The sequence below is a fragment of the Theropithecus gelada genome, chromosome 5 (genome assembly GCF_003255815.1).
Source record: "Theropithecus gelada isolate Dixy chromosome 5, Tgel_1.0, whole genome shotgun sequence".
Classification (NCBI taxonomy): domain Eukaryota; kingdom Metazoa; phylum Chordata; class Mammalia; order Primates; family Cercopithecidae; genus Theropithecus; species Theropithecus gelada.
The window spans coordinates 76,504,110-76,528,280 of NC_037672.1; the positions used below are offsets into that span (position 1 = coordinate 76,504,110).

The 24,171-nt window shown below is 34.2% G+C and overlaps 1 protein-coding gene across 4 annotated transcripts in view; it reads left to right on the top strand.

Annotated features, from left to right (window-relative positions):
- The window catches only part of EPHA5 (EPH receptor A5), a 343,406-nt gene that overhangs the window by 306,564 nt on the left and 12,671 nt on the right, over positions 1 to 24,171 (top strand). For all 4 annotated transcript variants that reach the window (XM_025385372.1, XM_025385374.1, XM_025385373.1 and 1 more), the window contains 4 exons: positions 3,458 to 3,519; positions 4,962 to 5,171; positions 8,495 to 8,644; positions 20,362 to 20,555. In XM_025385372.1, the coding sequence (XP_025241157.1) occupies positions 3,458 to 3,519; positions 4,962 to 5,171; positions 8,495 to 8,644; positions 20,362 to 20,555 (616 nt within the window). The remainder of the gene's footprint in view (positions 1 to 3,457; positions 3,520 to 4,961; positions 5,172 to 8,494; positions 8,645 to 20,361; positions 20,556 to 24,171) is intronic.

The following is a 24,171-nucleotide window of genomic DNA, read 5'->3' on the forward strand; positions in this document are numbered from 1 at the left end:
GCTTTTCCCCCATCATGTGAAATATGAGAGGTGTTTTAGGTCTTTATCATCTTTCTCAAATAATGTTTTTGTTTTTCACATCACAACCTACACTGTCATAAATAATTAATCTGCCTTTTAAAATTAGGTGACACTAGCTGAAAAATCGTACAAGATGAATACCAGGTGCCCATCTCTCTTTTTTCCCCCAAATGTATATTATACAGTGCGAACACGTTGTCTGATCAGTGCATTCTCTTTAGAGTATAAATTCTGTCTTCTAAGTTCAATGAATTTGGTTTGAATTTAAGATGAAGATTTTCCCAAGAAAGAGATCATTTTTTATGAGAATTCCATCCAAATCCTACTCTCTAGATCTTGGGTGAGCAGTGGTCGTATTTACCACTGACCCACAACTCTAAAAAGAGAGCCTAAAATATAAAAAGATAGGCAGAAAGAAGAAATTCTAGAAAGAAGAAAGAAACTGAAAGTGCTGTAAGTAGAAATACAGGAAAACCCTGCAAACATAAAGGACATGGGGTAAAGTAGATAATGATTACATAGATTAGTGGAGCACAGCGTCTGTTCATATGATACGAGTTGAGAGGTGCCATGCGGGAAAAGCTGAGACTGTATTCTCTAGATGTCTACTGGAATTCAGGTCTTTCCATTCATTATAATCTGACAACCCTCTCAATAGATTTCTGTAAATGAGGGGCGAGATCAGGCAGAATCCAAGTAAAAGAGGCACACAGGGGGGATTTCTGGAATTACAGGCTGATTCCAGAAAATCTAGGCCTCCTTTTAGTTAGATTAGGGCTGATCTTCATCAGGTACATGCTGTTGTGGCTCTATTCATTGTAAATTGATTGAAATCTTTCTATACTGTGGATAATAACTGATGCTGGAGATTCCCATGTGTCCCCTTTATATGAGTAACAGTTTCTTCGCTCAGTACTTTCAAATTCCTGAAACTGGGCAAATGATGGCGTAATGCCTAATATCACAGGGTGATCCAGGATATTTCAGCATTATCGCTGGTATAAATTCTGACATATAGGTACCCGTGCTCAAACAGTGGGGCTATCACTCCTGGGAGAGGTATATTACTTTTGTTTCCTTGAAAGAAAAGGACTTCAGATGAATATAAAAGGTTGAAATGGGCTCTGAGATGTGAGAATGGGACAAAAAGAGTCCAAAGCAGAATTGTGTCTATTTTAGAATTTGCCTGAGGTCCTTCAGAAAGAGTCTGACAATATAATTAAAATAAGTTTAAGTTGCAAGCATTTTCTATTCGTGAGTGTAGATTATAATTATACTAATGATAAAAATTTCATTATCAATTTTTTTCCTGTTGTGTTCTCGAGCCATTTACAAATACAACGTAAAGAATTATGTTTCTACTAAGAAATTTCATTTCTATCTAGTTTTAAGGTCAGTATTTGTCACCTCATCTCCTGTGACTTTATGATTTAAGAAAAGAAAAAATTCCGAGCTCTGACCATATTTGAACTAGATGGGATCTTTCTTGGCAATATGCATAGACATGTGCCACCTCTCTTCCTAGAACTCTGGTCACTTTTTATTACACCAGTGAGTCCTTCACTCCTCAAGGTGCAGATTAAATTACATCTAAAATGCACACTCTCTGCATATGTGATCTCTCACCTAACATAGGCGTCTACAAACCTGTGTCAAATAAAATATTTTAGATAAATATTTTTTACAACTTTTATAAACTTTAGAGGATGAGGAAATGTGGTTGCGTTTGCAATACACTTATCGCATTCCATTTAAAGTATATTATCTCTAGAGTATTTTATGAGAAGATAATTAAGTGAGACTTAGACTCACTTGTCCTACATTATTATTATAAACTGTGAGTTTTAAGTGATCCGAGGTTAAAAAAATCTTTTTTCTTCCCACTTATTTCCTTTTCATATGTAATAGTCATATATTCTACATCTGTATTTGTACTTCTGGATAATATGATATGTGTAAATATGCAAGTTGTCATTCTGTGGCCTGGGTCAATCAACTATCCAGTAAAATACGGACGCTCTTCTGAAGAATGCCTTTAAATTAATTATAATGCATTTCACAATTGTATAGTATTTGTTTCTCTTCATAAATTAAAAAGTTAATTAATGGACATATATGGTAATTTTATTGTCATAGGTCTCCTTTTTCTTAACTCAAAATATTTTAAATTAAAACAAGTTTTATGTCATGTGTTTCTATTAAAGAGCAAAGGGGCATGTCTTAAAATACAGTGAAAACGTGGAATGATAAAACTAGCAACTGTTTTCTAGATATTTTCTTGTATAGCGATAATTTTTTATCTTGCAATTTTCATCCTGTATTATAGACATACTATGTATGAAATGTCACAATTTTATATGGAATAAGGTGATCTCTTCTCTTGGTCAACTTACATCTAGCAAGGAAGCTAATACACAGATACGAAGTTGATAAAATTTATTTTTAAAATGATAAATCCTTGCATAGCAAATTCTGAGTAATAGGAACTATTTTAAGTGCCTTGGATAACCATGTGACTTAGTGGATACTCACAACAACCCTATGAGGTAGGCACCATTGCTATCCTCATTTTATAGATGAGAAAACTGAGGCACTGAGATAAGAATTGACTTGCCTGGGAGCACATAATAGTGAGTGATTGTTCTGTGATGAAAATCCCAGAAGTATGGCTCTAGAGTCTGTCCAACTAACCTCTAGGCTACATGTCAATGTCAGATATGAAAGGAGAATAACACTTTTCATCACAATTAATGATTGCTAAGGAAATCTTTCACATAACAATTACAACGGGGCTTTGAAAAATGAAAAGTGGGGTTAATCAAGATTTTAAGTGTGTGGCAGAGAGAGGAAGGGCAGGTAGCCCTAAGGAAAGGAGTTACAGAAACATAAGAGTAAATGAAGGAAAATGCAATATACATTAAAGGGATCATAAACAGGGCAGTTAGACAGGATGGAGTTTTTATTTAGAATTGTGAGAGTTAGAAAGATGAATATGTTCCAAGTGTTTCACTGAATATTATTGGATGCATTATATCATTACTTCTATTAAAATAAAATTTATCCTAAAACTCATAGAATTATTCTTAAACACATTTCCTACATAAATTAGTGATGATATTGGCAAAGGTGTGTGTGTGTGTGTGTGTGTGTGTGTGTGAATCTTAAATGTCAATCTGTTATTAACTTCATGATACATTTTTCTCACTGACTCACCCATAACACTAAGATATCATCATATCAGGAATTAGCTTCTTTCTTAAAGAAGACATTTTAAATGAATATATAAACACACACACACATTATATATATATACATTATATATATGTGTATATATATACAAAATTTGGACACTTATAAAAACGTCTGGGTAAGCTTTTGCCAGATGAGAATGCAAAATCGAAGAGCAGCAGGTTATATCACTCTGTTTTCTTTTCAGGTAAACCAGTGATGATAGTGACAGAGTATATGGAGAATGGCTCTTTAGATACATTTTTAAAGGTAGGATTTGGAATAATTTAGTTATTCAAGGTGTTATTTATATATTGGCTGTGATGTTCAAGTTGAAATTAGGCCACTTTAAAGCTTAAGTTTTTAATAGAATAGAAATGTATGGAGCCACAATAATTATACTCCAAAATGAACATTGGTTTGTTTTGGAAAACTCACACAAATCCAAATTATATGCCCCTGAAGAGTTATTTAAGTATGTTTTAATTTGCAAAAAAAACAAAAAACAAAAAAAACAAAAATGCAGTGAAGTGAGAGGCAATAAGGGAGGAAAAGAAAAAATTTTAAAAAAGAAATGTAAAAAGGGAAAAAAGGAAAAAATAAGGTCTTACAAGTGTTCGATTTTCTCATAGTTTATCAGGTAGAGTGAGAAACCGTGTAAATAGCCCAGGCAAGTCATTAATAAAGGGGTCAAGTTGGAGCCTATAAGTGCTGCTAATCCACCTAAAGACCAGTCACTACTTGCACCAGCAGAGGTCATGTGGTAATTGACAATAGCTAATATTATCAGATCACCAGCGTTTCAGGGGAGGGTTTTTTTCTTTTGTGTGCAAATCTCTACATTTTAAATATCGACAACCCACTTTATTAGTAAATAGCTTGTGTTAGACAATGTAACATATTTGCAGGCCTGATTAAACATATAGGCTGGCAGTTTGTAATATTAATACAGTGCTCATTACCATTGGTAGGAAAAAGTGATAACACAATGGCATTGATAACAATTGTAAGAGGAACCTATGCCATGAATTTGATAATGGTCCACTGAAAAGCCAAATTTTTCTTCCTATTGGCAGACCCTGCCAAATTATTTTATCAAATTTTCTAACCATACCTTTAAGTACTCCAGTCTCTTAGAGTCACATCATTCCTTTATTTTAAAATAGCCATCCGTTGAGCCTTATGAGTTTATGTAACTGAAATAATTTCAGTGCCCTTGAAGATGACAAACTTCCAAAAATTGCTAATATTGTCCTGATCACTGCTCAGTCACCTGTCTCCCATCTGCTGTTGCAGAAACTCCTTTATCTCCTCTGTCCATTTATTCTTTACCTTAATATGTCTATCCAGCTAGCTTCTTTTAAATCACCTCAAAATAGTACAGTGTTGACCCAAGGTAGATACTAGGTTGGAGTGTGAACAAACCCTTCTGATGACTGAGAACAAAGGAGTTATGATGCAGAAAAAGGCAACTACATAAGATTTTTGGCCAGGGTTTTCAAAACCTTTATCTGCTTTATCCAAGCAGAGGAAAAATAAACATTACCAAGTTAAGCATATACTTCCTACCATTTTCCACTCTCCTTCAGATAGAAATTGCATATGAATTTTTGTGATTGATATTATTAATTTGGGGGATTGAATACAGACCTCTCATATTTTCCCCAAGTGATTGGTGTTGCTAGAGTAATATTTCTACATTGTCTTTACAGAAAAACGATGGGCAGTTCACTGTGATTCAGCTTGTTGGCATGCTGAGAGGCATTGCTGCAGGAATGAAGTACCTTTCTGACATGGGTTATGTGCATAGAGACCTTGCTGCTAGAAACATCTTAATCAACAGTAACCTTGTGTGCAAAGTGTCTGACTTTGGACTTTCCCGGGTACTGGAAGATGATCCCGAGGCAGCCTACACCACAAGGGTAAGATCTAATAGAGTGCATTTCTGAAACAGTAGACCAGAGCCATTTAATTTTTAAAGATTCTGTAAGAAATATCTGAAAGAGCATTCCTGCAACAGAGAGAGAGAGAGAGAGAGAGAGAGAGAGAGGGAGAGGGAGAGAGAAAATCAAAAGTCAAAAAATTCTTCCTTTTATGTATCAGCCAATTTAAATATTAACTTTAGAATATCTGAGTCTCAATAATTCATTTTTTCTGAAGATACTAAAAATAAAAAATCTTACTTCAAAATGGATACAGTATGTAAGAATAATCATCTTAAATTTAAAAGTAGAGTTAAATACAGAATCTCCTACATTAAAAGTTTTACATATATAGTGTGTGTATGTCTGTGTATACACACATATGTATGAATATGTAAACATGTATAATGTTATTGGATATTGTAAGCTCTCTGCATTATACTGTCCTTACTTGTAAAATAAATACAGAAATATCTAGTTCCCACCTTTTAAGGATTTACATTGTGGTGAAAAAAGAGCTATTCCTTCAAAAAGTTTTGATTTCCTGGAGGTATTGTAATACCTAGTTAAAAACTGTTAAGTCTACACTATGGAAAATTGATCACTAACTCATATTGTCATATTTCATATAAGTCAACCCTATTTTCTATCAAAGTAATTGCTTGCTGTATTGATATGGTATATAATTGACATTTTTTCTTTTCTGTGAAAAACTGTGGATATTGCTACAACAGAATCTTATGGGTGATCTATAATGTCATACTTCTTGATTTTGAATTCCTTATGATAAACAGTATTTGCTTAATTATAAATATGTTCAGTGTCATCAAGTTGGTTATCCTCAATTTCTAAGACCCTTGTGAAGATAGAGATTTGTCATTGTTTCCTTTTCTCTATACAATTTGATATCTCTCATTCTCAAAGTAATATATATGTTTTCTTATTTAATTCAACTTTTAAATATTACATCCACTGGTAGTCTAACAATAAGTTCTTTTCAGATTATAAGGGTTTTATAAAAACCTTTTTGCTTTGTGATTCATGGGGATTTGTACTTTGCTGAAGGGCAAAGGTAACTTGTCAAAGCAAACAAAGACTTCCAGTGGTCAGCTTAATCAATAAAGTGTTTGGGGGAATATCTTTCCTCTTCCAGACCTATCATTGTCATTATTTGTATTACATGAAAGCTTGATTAAGAATTATCTTGGGAATAGAGTTACCTTTAATAAATTTGGCCTGAGCAAGATTGAGGTTATACAAATATCCATTGCCAGTGGGATTGGTTGTTGTCTTAGTTAAGTGCAAAAAGTAGATTTTTCAAGATTTGTGTTAGTGTGTTATGCTACAGAGTAAAGTGAGAGACAGAGAACCTGAAACCTTCAAGGCTTATTCCTCTGAAATGGGGTATAGTGGCAACCTGTGGAAAATCTATATACTGAGAGATGAGAAGATAAGGAACTTCAGATTTATTGATGACACCAAGGATGATCAGAGTACCAGGAGAAAAAGTATGGGCTAAGGTTTAATATAATCAACAAATGACAATTATAAAATAATATTAATAAGACATTATAGAATATCTATGCATAGCTAGGATTCATAATGCTATCTTGCTTATGAATATTTAATTAATAAGAATAAGTTTCAGGTAAGACTTCTTAAAAAGATGTTACCATATATCTAAAGAGCAAATAATTCAAACCTAACTTCAATTCCCAAAATAATTTTTAGTATGATCCCAAACTGTTATTTCCTTATATATATATTGAAACTTTGGTTCAAAAACATCAATTTAAGCCCTATTTTTTTCCTTTGCAGTATAAATTAAATCTTTCCCTTCCTGCAAAATGGGAAGGCATATGTTAGTCTTTTTACAATAAAATATTGAAAAATTTCACCTATTTCTCTTTCATTACATATTTGATGGTTGATGAAATGTATGGGGTCGGGCACGGTGACTCAGGTCTGTAATCCCAGCACTTTGGGAGGCTAAGGTGGGCGGATCACGAGGTCAGGAGATCGAGACAATCCTGGCTAACACGGTGAAACCCCGTCTCTACGAAAAATACAAAATATATATATATATATATATATCCGGGCGTGATGGCAGGCACCTGTAGTCCCAGCTACTTGGGAGGCTGAGGCAGGAGAATGGCGTGAATCCGGGAGGCAGAGCTTGCAGTGAGCTGAGATCGTGCCATAGCACTTCAGCCTGGGCAACAGAATGAGACTCCGTTTCAAAAAAAAAAAAAAGTTAAGAGAATAATAATTTCACCCTGAAAGAGGCATGATATAAAAGTGCTTATTGTATGAACTAAGGGAAAGTCTACCAAATCAACTTTTATGAAAAAAAAAAAAAAAAAACTTGATAATGTGGTAAGATTTTCCCCCAATCCAATTTCAATAATTTTTAATTTGGTTAAGTCAAACAAGGCACCCTCCTCTTAAATAGTTGAACCAAAGAAAAACAAAAATAAGACAACAAAGAAAAAGAGAAAAGCATGTCTAAGAGAAATAACACAACATCAAGGGAAAGTGTAACTTTGTTTCAATATAGCCAATGTTAGGCTGGGCCCACTAGCTCATGCCTGTAATCCCAGCACTTTGGGAGACTGAGGTGGGTGAATCGCTTGAGGTCAGGAGTTCGAGAGTAGCCTAGCCAACATGGCGAAACCCTGTCTCTATTAAAAATACAAAAATTAGCCAGGCATGATAGCGCACGCCTGTAGTCCCAGCTACTCAGGAGGCTGAGGTATGAGAATCACTTGAATCTGGGAGGTGGGGTTTGCAGTGAGTGGAGATCTCACCACTGCACTCCAGCCTAGGAGACAGAGCGAGACCCTGTCTCAAAAACGAAATATCTCCAGTGTTCACGCTTGTCTTATTAACTGCTAAACAGTTCAGGGTCACATTCGTGAACCTGTAATTTCCACTTACAATTTCTGTATTAAAGAAACAAAGCACCCAGGGAATTTGAGTCCTTTACTCTCTGTTAGGAAGTCATGAGAGTATACCTTATTGGTTTGTTTGACTGCCTGCTTTTCCTTACTTAGAGCTGCCATACTGAGGACTGTAATTGAGATGTGGTTTCTGTATGTAATTCAGTAGTCACACAGAATTTAAACTAGAAACCTTCCAGACAGCCAATTAGTAGTTAGTCTACAACTGCGTATGGGCTGAGAGATGTGAAAAGAGACTGTGTACTGTCAAACAGATTCACTTAAAAATACTACATCTCTGTCTAGATCTTTTCAGTGAGGCAACACTGTCCCTAGATACATTTGAAGTATGTAGGAAGTTTTTAAAATCGTTTTCAATTTTAGGGAGGAAAAATTCCAATCAGATGGACTGCCCCAGAAGCAATAGCTTTCCGAAAGTTTACTTCTGCCAGTGATGTCTGGAGTTATGGAATAGTAATGTGGGAAGTTGTGTCTTATGGAGAGAGACCCTACTGGGAGATGACCAATCAAGATGTGAGTATGGAACTACTCTTTCTCAACTTGACAATGAAATGCTTTGTTCTCTGAGTCAAGCCACTTACAATGTTTTTCATTTCTGAAAGTGACAGTTGCTTAAGAAAATGAAATACTTTGCTTACTCTCTGATCTGTTTTGTGTTGTTGAAATATCCTTTATGCAGGAGCTCAAAATGAGTTAGTACAAAGGAAAGTAAGTTACAGTTATATAAAAACTCAGTCCCTTGCCAGTCAGTTTTAGCTATACTGTAGTGATGTTCCACTCAATTCATGTCAGTATCATTTTCAAAGATAAAGAAAGAGCCATCAAAGAATGAATACTGACAGGCAAGTTTTTATGATTTGCATTTGATAAAGGCAGCTAATACTCCAAGCCAAAAGGATGAATGATATTGATTTAATAGTGGATGCTCTTAGAGGATAAAAAGGAATAGTCTACATTTCTTTAAATTAAAAAAAAAAATGTAAGAAGAGTTGTATTGTTTATTTAACTTGAAAGAAAAACCAGATTTTCCCTACAATGGAAAAATAATTCATACTTACAATAATAGAATCCTAAAATTAAAGGAACTATGAAAGAATCTTCTGTTCAAATTCACAACGTTTATTATGTGATGCCTGACACATGGCTCTTTAATCTTTCCCTTTGTAATTTTCCATCATTACTATTCAATACAGCCCTTTCTGTTTTGGATCATATGGAAATTTCATATTTTTTTCTTTTGAGGAACAACAATTATAAAAGTAGCTAACATTTATTAAACCTTTACCATATGACATACACTGTCTTAAGTGCTTTACCAACTATTTTATTACTTCTTTGTAAAGCTGGTATATTGAATAGTTTTAATTTAATAATGTGCTTATTTGAAACACTTTTTTCTCTCCCATTATTTCTGTCATCCATGCTCCATAAAACCTCCCTCTCTCATGCCTTCAGGGTTGGTTAGACAAATACTATATAGATCTCCAGCTGAATTTTGTTGAAACAACAATGCCGGTAGTTAACACTGACTTTCCAGCCCAAAAATTCTAATCCAACCAAAAAGTGAATCCCATATTCATTTCAAAGTGTTTTCCACAAGTGGAGGCCTAGCCTAACCATAGGTACCTATAGTGTGAAACAAGTATGGTCAGATATTTGCCCCTCCTCCTCTGCCAAAGTCTGTATCAGGATTCTTCAGGATTGGTCTGGGTGGAGAGGTAGAAAAGAAGGGGAATAAATGTCTTCTTTTGGGAAGCATCTGTTCATATCCTTTGCCCACTTTTTGATGGGGTTGATTTTTTTCTTGTAAATTTGTTTGAGTTCTTTGTAGATTCTGGATATTAGCCCTTTGTCAGATGGGTAGATTGCAAAAATTTTCTCCCATTCTATAGGTTGCCTGTTCACTCTGATGGTAGTTTCTTTTGCTGTGTAGAAGCTCTTTAGTTTAATTAGATCCCATTTGTCTATTTTGGCTTTTGTTGCCATTGCTTTTAGTGTCTTAGTCATGAAGTCCTAGAACTTAAAGTATAATAATAATAAAAAAAAAGAAAATGAAACCACAACTTCACACCATGTATATATAAAATATTGGAATATCGAAATGTCAAAATGTCAAAATCAGAATATAAAATGATAGAAGAAAAATTTTGATTATATTTAGTTTTTCTTTAAAAACAGGAAAAATCCTTGAGCCATTTAAGAAAAGAGTTGGATAGCTTTCACTAACAAAATTATAAATTTCTGTGTTGAAAAATGCACAACAAAATGTAAGAAATACAAATTTAGACTGAGAAAATATTTTCAATACTGCATTATAAACAAAAATGTAGTGTACTTATACAATGAGACTTAATAAAGCATTAAGAAAAATAGAAACAATAGGCAAAGCATAAGATTTCGCAAGATTCATTGGATGGAATGCAGATGGCCAATAAATGTATGAAAAAATGTTTAACTTTTTCAATGAAAGAAACACAAATTAGAAAAAAAAAAAAAAAAGAAAGAAAGAAAGAAAAGAAGGGGCATGATTGCTACTATAATGTGAGGATATTGATGCCTCCTGTGAGACAAATTGCCCAGGCATCAGTTCTCAAGTGAGTTATCTGTCTGAGTTCTTCCAAAGACCCTTGATGAAGCCCTTTTGTCTGCAAGGTCCCTGGAGGAGGAGGATGTCCTCCGACTTTCCATAGTTCTTTTCACTTGCTGTCTGTTCCTCACATCAGTCTCTTACTGTTCCGGCTCTGTGTCCACGTTATTGGGGAGAAAAACATTCTTATTGGATGCACTAGCAGTGCCTTCTCTTTGCAGACATCTATTGCAGGCTGCTCCAGCTAGCCTTCTTCAAATTTCCGCAGAAGAAAAGCCAGGGTCACACATCAGCTTTGCCATGAATGATTTCATAGCATTCTTCTTTGATCGAAACAGCAAATTGGAGTTACGGATTTCTGCTTCTCAGCAAGCAAACCGGATGGCAATCAATCTCCCCTTCTTATAGTCACTTAAAATTGCTAATGTTTGTTTTCTTTATGCCCTGCTTACTTGGCTTGGGGAGGGAAGCACTGACTGGCATTTCTCTAAATCTGAGAAAATGGTATATATTGTCTTCAGCTTTATGATTTTAGGGGCAAGACCATGGCAAAATGATATCATTAAATCCCTATTACATGTATTTATACTTATATTTAACAACCTTGTGTCAGAGGGATGCTATTATTATTACTGTTTTACAATTAAGAAACTGAAGCTTGGAGATGTTAAATGACTTATTTATCGTCACAGAAATAATGAAAGTGATACCAGAAATTTCAATCTAGTTCTAAAAAGTTTGTGTATCTAAGCACCACACTGTCTCCACTTGAATCAATGTCTCCTACCTCCCTTTCATTTCTAACCAATAGTCCTACATCAGCTTTCTAATTTAATATAAAATATAAAATGTTCAATTGAATATACAGTTCAATATATGATTACTCTGGATTGATCTTGATCTTAGTCTAGACTAAGACCAGACCCATTTACTCCTTTCTATTCTTCAGATAAATGCCAAATGCTAACATGTCCTGCAGAACACTACGTGGTTTCATTTCTAACTTATCTAAAGCTCATTGCAATGCCATTCTTCCCTTTAATTTTTGTGAAAGTATTTTAATCCATCCTGGCAGCGAGCCTCGATATGCTGGTTTCTACCATGTGTCTACTTCACTCAAGGGAAACATTCATCCCTTATTTGCCTGGTTAACTTCTGCTCACACTTGAGATATTTTGAATTCTGATCCTGTCACTCAGAATTATTAGTCTTTCCCAGTTGTGCAGCAGATCATCCACGTTATCAGGAATTATGCCTAATACAGTTGTATCTGTCACAGACACAATTATACACCGGTGCAAACACTGGTGCTAGGTGAATGTTCATAACTGTGCTGATCTTAACTAGGCTTTCTTATGTTCCTGGGGACCGGTGGGTTATTATGCCTTGGCCCTCCTCCACAAGTCTCTTATTTTCCTCCTGAGACCAGCAGCTAGCCCAAACCTAATTTCATTTGAAAAATGGTTGAAGGGTAAGAAGGAGCCCAATTACATCTCAGCCTGCAACGTGTCTACTAAAATCTCAATGGCCAATCCCATAATCAAAGTGCTGAGTCAATGACACTACTCTTTGTGGGTGGGCACTATAAAGTTGCATAGATAAGTTAATAAAAGTTCATTTATCTAATGCTTAATCTCTTCTTTAACATTATAGTATCATCTATTTTTACTCTCTTAGTGTTTTCTTTGTGATTTTTATTTTTCCTTTTGCCTTTCTTTTTTTTTTTTTTTTTTTTCCTGATTTCAGCTATTTGAGTGTCTTGATACTCTTTCAGATAACTTTATTTCAAATTATTTAGAAAAATACAAGAAATTGCTTATGTAACATTTCAGGAAGTTTTAAGAAAGAAAAAAAACCCTAATATTTTGGTTTCTACTTGGTTTTCTCAGGATTTAAATGAGGTTTACAGAGAATGATCATACAAATAAACATCTTTCTAAAATATCTGTCTATATACAATGTCTAATACATGCATTGTTACTTTCTCAGCTAGTTCATCAGTGGCATTTCAGTTTTCAGATACAGCACTAAATTTCCTATGCTCTAATTTCTGTCCAAATTTTGTATCCAAGAAACATGACAAATCAACTATATTTAATGATCACAATCACTAAATATTTCTTTGGAGAAAAATTCTCAAAAAACAAAGTAGAAGTACTGATTTGGCAATTTCAAATGATATATACCATAATCTCCACATTCTAGATGCTGTCTGATTCTTAAAGGGCTTTGCCACCATGAAAATGTTACATTACCAAGACATGCAGGATAATCTAAATCTCACAGAGGAGAACTTCCTCTGTGTCAGGAGGACAAAATGCAGCAGGATTCTTTTGATTTAGGATTGCCTCTTCCATCACGAAGAAAACCTGTAATAACGATAATAAAAATAAACTAGAACGACTAAGGTGATTTTAGGTAAATACCAGACCATGAACTCTGATTCATGCTCGGAAGCTAAGATAATATCAGGTAGTCAGTAGAAGCCTATTTATTGATAGTAAATACTTTAAATGTCAACATTTTTCAGAAGCTAAAATAAAAACTAAAGATTTCATTTTGTAGCATTTTTTATTTTTAATGACAAGGTCTTTCTCTTATATTTATTTCAGAGTGTGTGACTGTATAGATTCTAGTAAGTACATAGATTTCACAATATTTTTAAAATTAATTTAATTAATCTGTTTTTCAATCTTTTTGTATTAGAAGTATTTTTGTCCTTTTTGGTTTTAGGAAGTTAGGTTCCATGCTTTCTTTCTCTGACCAATTTTAACCCAGTTGTTTTATTGCTACTTCTGTTGGATCAGATCTTACTTGTAAAGCAGAAAGACTATTTGACTCCAGAAAAGATCAACTAGCTTTGTGCTGGGTGTGCCTCTCTTCCTCCTTCTATTCTTTATTTCTTTTCTGATGTGCCAGATACACATATATCTGCAGTATAAATGATATGTGTATAAGCAATATACATAAACATATAAGGAATATGTATATTATTGACATATTTCTTGCTAAAACAAAGAGTCAGCATGTTGTAATTAACTAAAGAAGGGGTATGAGGAATATAGTTCCTATCTAAATACTGCAAATTACTAAGATTTTACAGTAAGTAAATTATTCAACTCCTTAGCCTCATTGCTATATAATCTAAAATGAATGTCTTTGACCAAAGAATGTTCATCTTTTAAGGATAATGCCGCCCTCGGATGTAAGTAATTATTTTAGGAACTAGTATCCTCATGAAAATTGTTATACTTTTGAAAAAGTGACACATAAAAAATTATCAGTTCTTCAGCTCAAAATTTCTGTAACTGGCTGTTTAACAACAACAACAACAACAAATCTTGGACTTAAAGCCAGTAATCTTGGATTCTACAACTCTTGGTCAGTTTCAATGATTGTAAAGGGCTTCAATTGAAGATTTCTAAGATAATAGGCTTCAATAGAAGATTTCTAAGATGTCTTTAATCTCTGGAAGTCTACTAATCTAAGATTGATGCACTAAGGAAAAAACATACTCAATATATCTTTAATAACTATTGAAAACGGAAAGAAATCTTAGAATAAAACTGATATATCTGAAACTATTTCTATGTTATCTTGGTTTACTTCCAGAAATAAATTTGTAAACACTAGTCATTTGCAGGGAGCTTTATATCTCGTAGTAACAGCTCCTATATGTGAGATTTCAAGTAAATGCCTAGCAACATAGGTACTCAAGCCCTAGATAGAACTTAATTCATGGAAATACACAGCTAATGCTTGAATTCTCCCTATAATCTTCCTAATCTTCCTGCCACTCAGTCAGTTTTGAAGCCTACATTTTCACCTCTCCTGTGATGAAGAATGCACTATCTTCCAAAATAGCTCATTTTAATTCTGGAGAGAGATATATATAGCATATATATACACAATAATTTAAATAAATGTAAATATATATAATATGTAAATATATATCTATGGTGCAAATAAATATGATTCTATAGGGTGACATTCATATGTATATTTATTTATGATGCAAATAAATATGATTCTATAGGGTGACGTTCATACCTCTCTTAAATTATTTTATTTGGTGTGTGTTGAAGTGTAGTGATGATAATTTCTAATTTCAGTGGTGTGACTCAGCACCAAGATGGAAAGACCACAGGTTTCCATGAGAAAAATACTTAATTTGTGAATCCTGCCACCCCCACTTCTTAGCTGTTAAAGATGGGCAATTTCTTTAACCTTCTAATTATTTGAAACCTGAGGTGTTTCATCTGTGAAATATGTATAATAATTTTTATCTCGTAGATTTGTAATAAGAATTAATTTAGATAATCACAAACAGTCTGCATGGCTATGACTGACATAATCCATAGGCTAATCCAGGCCCTCCAAGAAGCCTTTGTCAAAAGGAAATAACTAGATATTAAGAAAAATATTTCTAAGAAAAATCGAGGAGAGATGAAGGGAAGCTGGGAGAGATGTCAGACAGTGACACAGGTATGTCCCTAGGTACAGTAGAGACGGAAGGAAGGAAGGATAATTGGGTGCAAGCAACGGAGGAGAAATGCCGTTTTAAAGGAGTCTTATTATCCCTGCCATGCTCCATAATTGCCTGGAAGCAATGTGCATAAAGTAAGCTTTATGCAGTGTACATGTGATGAAGGGCTTTAGAGCACAGCAGCTAGAGTCGTTGGCCAGTTACTATCTCTGCAGGTGAAGAGCCTAGAGACAAATGTTTACGGTCGCCATGCTCTATTCTCTTACCATGACACACCTACTTCACACAGGTTCAGAGAGCATCTGTTTCCTGGTTCTGTGGGCACTTTCTCCTAAGAAAGAATTCAGAAGAGGCAGGTTACTAGAGGAACTGCAGCCTGTAGCTATAGTTGATCGTAGGACCTCACCTGGTCCCTATCCTCCCCCTCCTCCGTATCCAGTCTGAATTCCCCTCACTATGATCTTGGCAGGTCATGGTGGCTTAACTGGTGATCTGATCTAATTCCTTATTCTTGGGGGTTTCACACATATTTCTCCCTGCCCCAACTCCGAGAAAGAAGTCCAACTTCTTCCTGATGCTCGATATCAATTATTCTTGCCATTATGGTGACTCCTCTTTTGATCTCTTTGCATGAGTAATTCATAACTATTAGTTCGATAGAGCCTTGTTGTGTTTTCTGGCAAGAGTCACTGGGAATGGAGCACAACATAGAAGTCTCTGACTATATATACACTGCAACTTGAAGAATGTCACCCATACTTTCAGAATCTTGTCTCCATGTTGGTGTTTAAGCTGTGTCTTGTTGCCTCTGGATGATGAGCTATGTGTGCTGGTGTGCTCCAACAAGTTTGTACCAGCTAGCATATTTTTAGAATATTTCTGCTTGGATGAGACCATGTTAGTAGATTACAATTGGCATGGAGAGAGTATTTACACCATGTCATGATACAAATATTACAAATTTGTCCTCCCCCAGGGAGAATGAGTTGTTACAAATTTATCAGCACTTCATGAAGTACAAAAGTACCTGGAATAACATCATTTTGTTCAACATCACTTTGTTATAATATTGATAAGAAAAACAAATATAACAACACACAGCCAGGGCCACTGTCTGTGTGGAGCATGCAGGTTCTCCCCATGTCTGTGTGGGTTTCTTTCCATAATCAAAGATATGGAAGGTGAATTGGTGTGTCTACATGGTCCCCATCCAAGTGAGTGTGGGTGTGAGTGTGAATGTGTCCTGCAAAGAGATGGTGTCCGGGTCAAGGTTGGTTCCCACCTTGTTCCCTGAGCTGCTGGGATAGGCTCCAGCCACCTGTGGCCCTAAACTGGAATAAGCAAATAAGTAATTATCTTACTTGCTTTTGTCACTTTTTCTTAAACTTATGTATAGCTCACATTTATTTCCAAGTTTAATATTAGAGGTGTTTTGGGTCTTTATTAGAAGTTTAGTTATGTTTTTGTAACCAGAAATATGCCCTAGGAATTTAACTCATGTTTATATCAAGTAGCTTATAGTAAAATTGGTTTCATTATACTTTGTTTCACTGAAAGTCAGTTTCCAGAACGTATCCATGATAGTAGGTGAGGGCTTAACTATTTGTGATACTCTCATACATTCTTTATTTATTTATTTATTTATTTTTGAGACGGAGTCTCGCTCTGTTGCCCAGGCTGGAGTGCAGTGGCCGGATCTCTGCTCGCTGCAAGCTCCGCCTCCCGGGTTCACGCCATTCTCCTGCCTCAGCCTCCCGAGTAGCTGGGACTACAGGCGCCCACCACTGCGCCCGGCTAATTTTTTCTATTTTTAGTAGAGACGGGGTTTCACCATGGTCTCGATCTCCTGACCTTGTGATCCGCCCGCCTCGGCCTCCCAAAGTGCTGGGATTACAGGCGTGAGCCACCGCGCCCGGCCATACATTCTTTATTGCAAAAGGCATACTCTGGTTGGGTGATATACTATGTGGGATTCTGTTTTTGTGAATAAAGCCTTTCAGAATTCCTATTGCTGGCTGAGGATCTGTGGGCAGGAAAAGCAACCATGCCCACAATAGGTATATACACCTAAAAATGGAAACCCAATGACACTTATGTGATAGAAGGAGCTCAGAGAGCCACCCTGCTATCAGATGAATAATACCATATAGGGGGATGAGTTATATTTTTAGGAATTGGAAAGAGAGGCAGCATTGTGTTCAGACTATCAATTTACATGTTAATGCCAAGAAAATGCATAGTATATTATACTATTTCAGATATAGCACATCTGAAATGGTGCCAGCTTGCCTGTAAAAATTCTAATTGTCTTTACTTTGTTCATCTCAGCCACCTGTATCAACAAATCTAATAGTAAGTCCGTCGAGATTAGAACTCATTTGGTTATATGTTCTAAGTTGTATGGGAAAATGAACACCTAATTGCACTGTGGTCAATTTTGGTAGATTTCCATCATTTTGCAACCTACCAGAGTAATAATGCTATCTATTTCACCCTAAACCTGTAAAAAACAAACATTAAAAATAATAAAAAAAGGAAACTTCTAAATATAAAATGTGAAGTTATAGTTCCAAATCTATTTTTAAAATAAATTCTAACAATTAATTTAGAATTACATTTGATGACCTAATTTACCTGGACCCAGTTCTAAGTTGAGAATTATATTTCTAAATATAAATTTACCCAAAAATAACACTGATTAAGAAATAAATTCTAGAAATAACTTCACAGGTCAAATAACTTATTAAGGTGTTTAAACTAAACATCTACATTGTTGTGCTTAGTGGAGGAAGGATTATTTAAAAAAAAAAATAGGTGCCAAAGAAAAAAATCAAATTAATTGGTAACAGCTTTGGAGAAAGTGCAAATTATGAAATAAATCATGTTTTGAGTAAATAAGAATTACTATTCTCACTGCATAGCAAATATATTACATGACTTAAGCTATTTATATTAGGATACTTTATTTTGATACATATATGCTGTTAAAGGGAATAAAAACCATCCTTATCAGCAATGGAAAATCTTATAATCAGCAAACAAATAAATAAACTTCTATCAATCTGTGTACAAATGATAATTTTTAAAAATATTCCTTTATTTGATCACCAGTCAAACTAAATATTTTTTCAAGACTTATTTAGCACTTTTATTTATTTCTTAAATTTTTCGCTGGTGTGTTTCTCATTTATCTGTTTTATTATTTTATTTCTCAATATGTATAAATTTTAATAAGCTATGCTAATCATATGTTATAATTACTGAAAACATGATCTCCTGGAGTTTGTCTTATAATTACTAAATTGTTTTTGAGGTAAATTAACTAAGGTAGTAGGCTGCTCTTAGGTCTTTTGCTCAAAGTTATTAAATTTATCTGACCACTTAATTTTGGAGTCCTTGAGTACTTTTTATTTCTTTGCCTGCACCTAACTTTTGGTATTTCTCGGAACTTTTATTATATGCTTTTCCAGAGGGGATATAAACTACATCGACTTCAAGCTGTGGCCAAGTGCTGATGACCCTTACTTTTATATTATCAGTCCGGCTATCTCCTATGCTCTAGCCAGATTCCTGCAAATTGCCATCTGGGTGTTCCCTACTCACTTCAAATGAAAGAAGTCCCAAATTATATCTGACAACATTTTCTACCCTCAGAAATGTGCTTGCCTAAAGTTAACAGAAATTACCATCCAATGTGATAGGCTTGAATTTGCTTGGTTTTAACTACATTCCTCTCCTCTCTACTCCTATGTCTTTTAAATCTACCATTTAATCTTCTTTCCATCTGACACTGCACTGGGTCAGGTGCCATTTTCTTTATCATAAGGAGCATGTTTTCTTTCCAATGCTTAAAAATTGTCTTTGAAAACAAAATAAGCGTATGGAAGTAGAAGGGTAGAATGTGGATATCAGACACCAGGAAGGGGAAGGGGAAGGGAGGAGGCGGAGATGCTGGTTAAGGGATACGAAATAACAGCCAGGTAGAAGGAATGAGTTCATGTGTTCTGCAGCACTGGGGATGAATACGGTTATCAATAACTTCTTGTGTATTTTCCACAAGCTTAGTAGAGAGGATTTTGAATGTTCACAACACAGGTAATAAATGTTTGAAGTAATCGGTATGCTCATTGCCATGATTCGATCATTATATATTTTATACATGTGTTGAAAGATCATTCTGTATTCCATAAATATGTACAATTAATATGTGCCAACAAAAAAAATTAAAATCATCTTTGTAAAGTTCCCATTCTAATCATTTTTTCAATTTATCAAATCAATTCTGAATTCTTTGTGAGAAAATGTAATTAAGACTAATTGTTAAATATGCAAAATAAGATATTGAGAAATATGTTCATTAATATTTGTTTAGGATCACTCAAATATTTGAATTTTAGTAATAAAGTAAACCTGTATTTCTGTGTTTGGTAGCATAAACAAATTTCTTCTTAAGTTAGGTATTTTGATGGGGGCAGCAACATCACAAATGTTTTTGATAAAATGACCTCACAATTAGGCTGATACTCTTATGTGTGGTTACATTTAAAATCAAGGATATTTATAACCCTTGTGCTACTAGACAGTCATTCCAGATTCCTGACAGAAATCAGCAGATGATAATAAACAGTCAGACCTTGACATTATTAAATGATACATGAGACAGTTATGCTAATTTAGCCTTTGACTTATCCATCATTTACCATCCAAAAGTATCTTTTGAAGTAAAATTGCAGTTCTATTACTTTAAAAATGTGGCTGTGCACATATTTTTTCATTAAAAAGACATTAACTTTTCAGAAAAATCACTAGAAAATTTAATCTCTATTTGATTCTGGAGTTCAAGGATAAATAAAACATGAACTGTATATTTTATGTCAATTAATTTTACAAATCACCCTTCACCAAGATTTTAAGAAAAATGATTACCATTTATTTTAATTATAATATGTGAAGAAAGCCTATCTTTTTTATATTATCATAGTATATTTGTTTTATGTTGAATTTTGTAGCAATTGGAAATAGCCGTGGATTTTAAAGACAGTAATGCTAGTTATCATTGCAATAGTCAGGATAAAAGTTGGACAGTGGGACATTTTTTAAGCTATTCTATACTAAATTTGTGGTGTTGGGGGACTGATTCTGTTTTGCTTTATACAGGTGATTAAAGCAGTAGAGGAAGGCTATCGTCTGCCAAGCCCCATGGATTGTCCTGCTGCTCTCTACCAATTAATGCTGGATTGCTGGCAGAAAGACCGAAATAGCAGGCCCAAGTTTGATGAAATAGTCAACATGTTGGACAAGCTGATACGTAACCCAAGTAGTTTGAAGACACTAGTTAATGCATCATGCAGGTACAAGGCCAGATCCAAATGATTTTCCAGAATGTAGCTAATACAGATTGATGTCACAAATATTTTATCAATTAAATCATTCTTGTATAGATATTACTCTATGAATCTATATGACACTAATTTATTTGGATATATTTTTTTTCATGTTACTCTCTTACAGTGAAGAAATATGTTACTAAATTATACTTAAAATCACCTATACCTAATCTAATAGTATAAAATGCCAGGTTTCAGTAAAATGAACTGTAGCCATGTTCAGTTAGCATTAAAATAAATAAATAAATAAATAAATAAATAAATAAATAAATAAATAAAAACTTAAATGTGTGTATTTTCATGCACTTTGGAGGATAGGTGAGGATGAGGAATATAAGATTATAACATAAGAAAAAGCCAATTAAGCACTGATATATTTTAAACCTGAGATATCTAACAATAATTACTCTGATTTCTTTAGAATATATTTTAGTGTTCATATTTTAGAAACATTGACAATTTTAGGGACCCTTTTGCTCTTATCCAGTTGCAGACAGATTTTTGGTTAATTATTTAGTGTGTAGTTTGAATGAGATTTAAAACTGATAAAGGAGTAATCTCATGGAGAAAATTTATGTGAGTAAATGAGCATATTTTTTTACTTTTCTGAATAGCACATGAATGCATTTAAATAATGTTTCATATTTGTAAAGCATGCCTTTTTCTTTATCTGAAAAACAGAATTATCTTCTCAAAAAATAAATCAGTTTGATTCTGTACTAGAAAATTTACCAGATTGTTATTTTCACTATGATTGAGGCAGTTGTCTATTTTTACAAGAAGGTGTTATGTTAGTAACTAAATTGGCTGCCTATTAGCATGCACTAAATGAGAAACAATGTGTTAATAAAGTTAGAAAAGTTCTATGATTCCGACATAACATTTGTTTACTAGATGAAAAGTCATTTTAAATACAAATGATGAATGAATTTTCAAACTCTGTTCAAGCATCATTAACTTCCTGTGGTAACAAATGGAGAATGTATCTTCTTAGCAGTTATTCCGTATGTTGTTCCCTAAATATCTGCTTTTCAATTGCTTATTGTCACATAAAATACTAAGACTTTCTCTCATCTACCTGTTTGAATTATATTACATTGTCAGAAATGGACATATGAAAGGAGTAAATACTTAATGTTCTAAATTATTTAATTTAGATAGGCATCATTATTATAGCTTGAGAGCATTTAAAATTTTCTAAATAATTTTATTTCATTATATGCAATATAAAGGATTCAGCTTTCTAGGTTTTGTTTAAACAGGTTTTGTTTTAAGACCAAATTTACCACTCACTGCCTTTCCTTTATTCAATCTTCTGCATATCCTGACTCTAGAAATTGTTAGTTCCTGGTCCATTGTCTCGCCCTTTCTCCATCCCTACTTATGTCACAAGATTTGATGACTTCAGTAACCATGTAGATGATATTCCAGTATCTCTAAATGTCTTGAATTTTTCTCCTTCAATGATTTTATTCTCAAGTCTACCTTGTACTCTCCTTTCCATGCTGATATTCTAGACCTTGCTATAATCAAAATTTCAATTCTTTCATCATTTCAACTTCAAGATCTTACTCTCCAACTGTTTCTTTCTGCAGTTCTCTAACAATTCATGCCTAATGGCTAAAAATCACTATAACGTATTCGTTTATTCATCCAACATCTATTTACCTTTATACTCTGTGTCATGCTGTGGGCTAGGTGCCAAGGATACAACATTAAGCAAATAGACCTAAGTATTTGCCTTTATGAAGCCAATGCACTGTTGGGAGAGAGACGCTGAACAAAATAAAAACTTCAAAACCAATTGTGTGTTTGGTTTTGGAGTGGAGAGTGAGAATTAAATTCAAGATGAATACTAGAAGGTTAGATTGATTGTGCAGGTGAGATATGATGATATCTTGAAATAAGGTGGTATTAATATTGAATGGGAGAGAAGTGGTTGGGTGTACAATACATTGGAAGTTGAATAGATGGTATGCACAATGATAGGTTTTGAGAAAAATGAGGACAGAGAAGAGGTGGACTGTCGCATCATACTATAATGGGGAGGACTTCAGGAGCACACAGATGTGTAGAAGATGAGAAGTGTGGTCTTGGACCTGGGGCCGTATTTCTCTGAGAAATATGGAGGCACAAAATAGGCATATGGATACAGAAGAATCTTAGTCTGGAAATAAAAATATTTAAAAAACAGATACTTTTTAAAGACATGAAAGTGAGTAAAATTATCTATAGTGGAGTTATAGCCTAAGTAGAAAAATATAGGGCCACGTCCTGACTCCCTTCGAATTTTAAAGTCAGGAAAACAACAACAACAACAAAAGACTAGCAGGCAAAGGAGATTGAGGAGAATCCAGCAGCGCACACACACACGCGCGCACACACACACGCACAGAATTGTGATTTAAACAATGTTGAGACAGAGTAGGATTTCAAGAGTGAGGTGGGAGGTGGTAGTGGTGTTGGCTGAATGTTTCCAAGAGGTCAGTCCTTTTGTACTTTGGAAAATGCTCACAGATTTTGGCAAAAGAGAGATCTTTGCCCATCTCAACTAGAGTAATTTTTATAAAATTGGTTTTGAAGAAACTACATGCAAGTGTGAATGGAATGTGAGAAAGTGGAGAGAACCTAAGTAGAGAGAAAAGTATTTGTGTTCTTTTTCTTATAGTTGCAATTTACTTAAGTAAATTTCACATGTAAATGATGTAAATTTACCTGATGGGTATGTAAATTATTTTTAATATTTAGTTCCCTTTTGTCATTTTTTCTGATTATTTCCTTAAGATACATTTCTAAAAGTCATCATCATCATTATATCATTATTATTATTGGCAAAAGAGTGTGAATGTAGTGTCATTGAAAGTGTCTATTGATTTAGTTGATTCTATTAAGTTTTGTTTTGTATTTGGGGTTACATTTTGTTTTTCATGTTCTACCACTCCTAGGTGAATTAAGAAGCACTCTATTTAAGAGTATAAAATAAAGAATAAATAGTTCCTTAACTTCCAGATAAATTTACTTAAATGAGCGTAAGTTCCTCTAGCACATCTATAATCGATTGGCTTTGCACAAATTATCCCACGTTTCTATAGTGGGTAGCATTTTTCTTATCTTCATAAACAAAGAGTAGTTGTTTATGAATCATTACATGGCAAGTTTTTAGTAGAAAGATTTTTAGAGGAATATTATATTTACAGCAAAATTGAGTGGAAGGTGCAGAGATCTCCCACGTACCCGTTACGCTACACATTATGTAGCCTTCCCCCACCCTATTACCAGCATCAACCACCAGAACGATACATTTACTACCATTGATGAATCTGTTTTTCCACATAATTATCAGCCAAGGCCCATAGTTTACATTAGAGTTCACTGTTGGTGTTGTACGTTTTACAGATTTAGACAAATCTGTCCACCATTATACCATTATACAGAGTGGTTTTATTATCCTAAAAATTCTCTGGGTTCATCTATTAGTACTCAATAAAATTTTTAGCTATTGTGTTGTCTTAGGTAAAATTTACTTATTAGTAAGTCCTCATGTTAAGTCATCATTAATTACGGATAAAATAATCTCAGT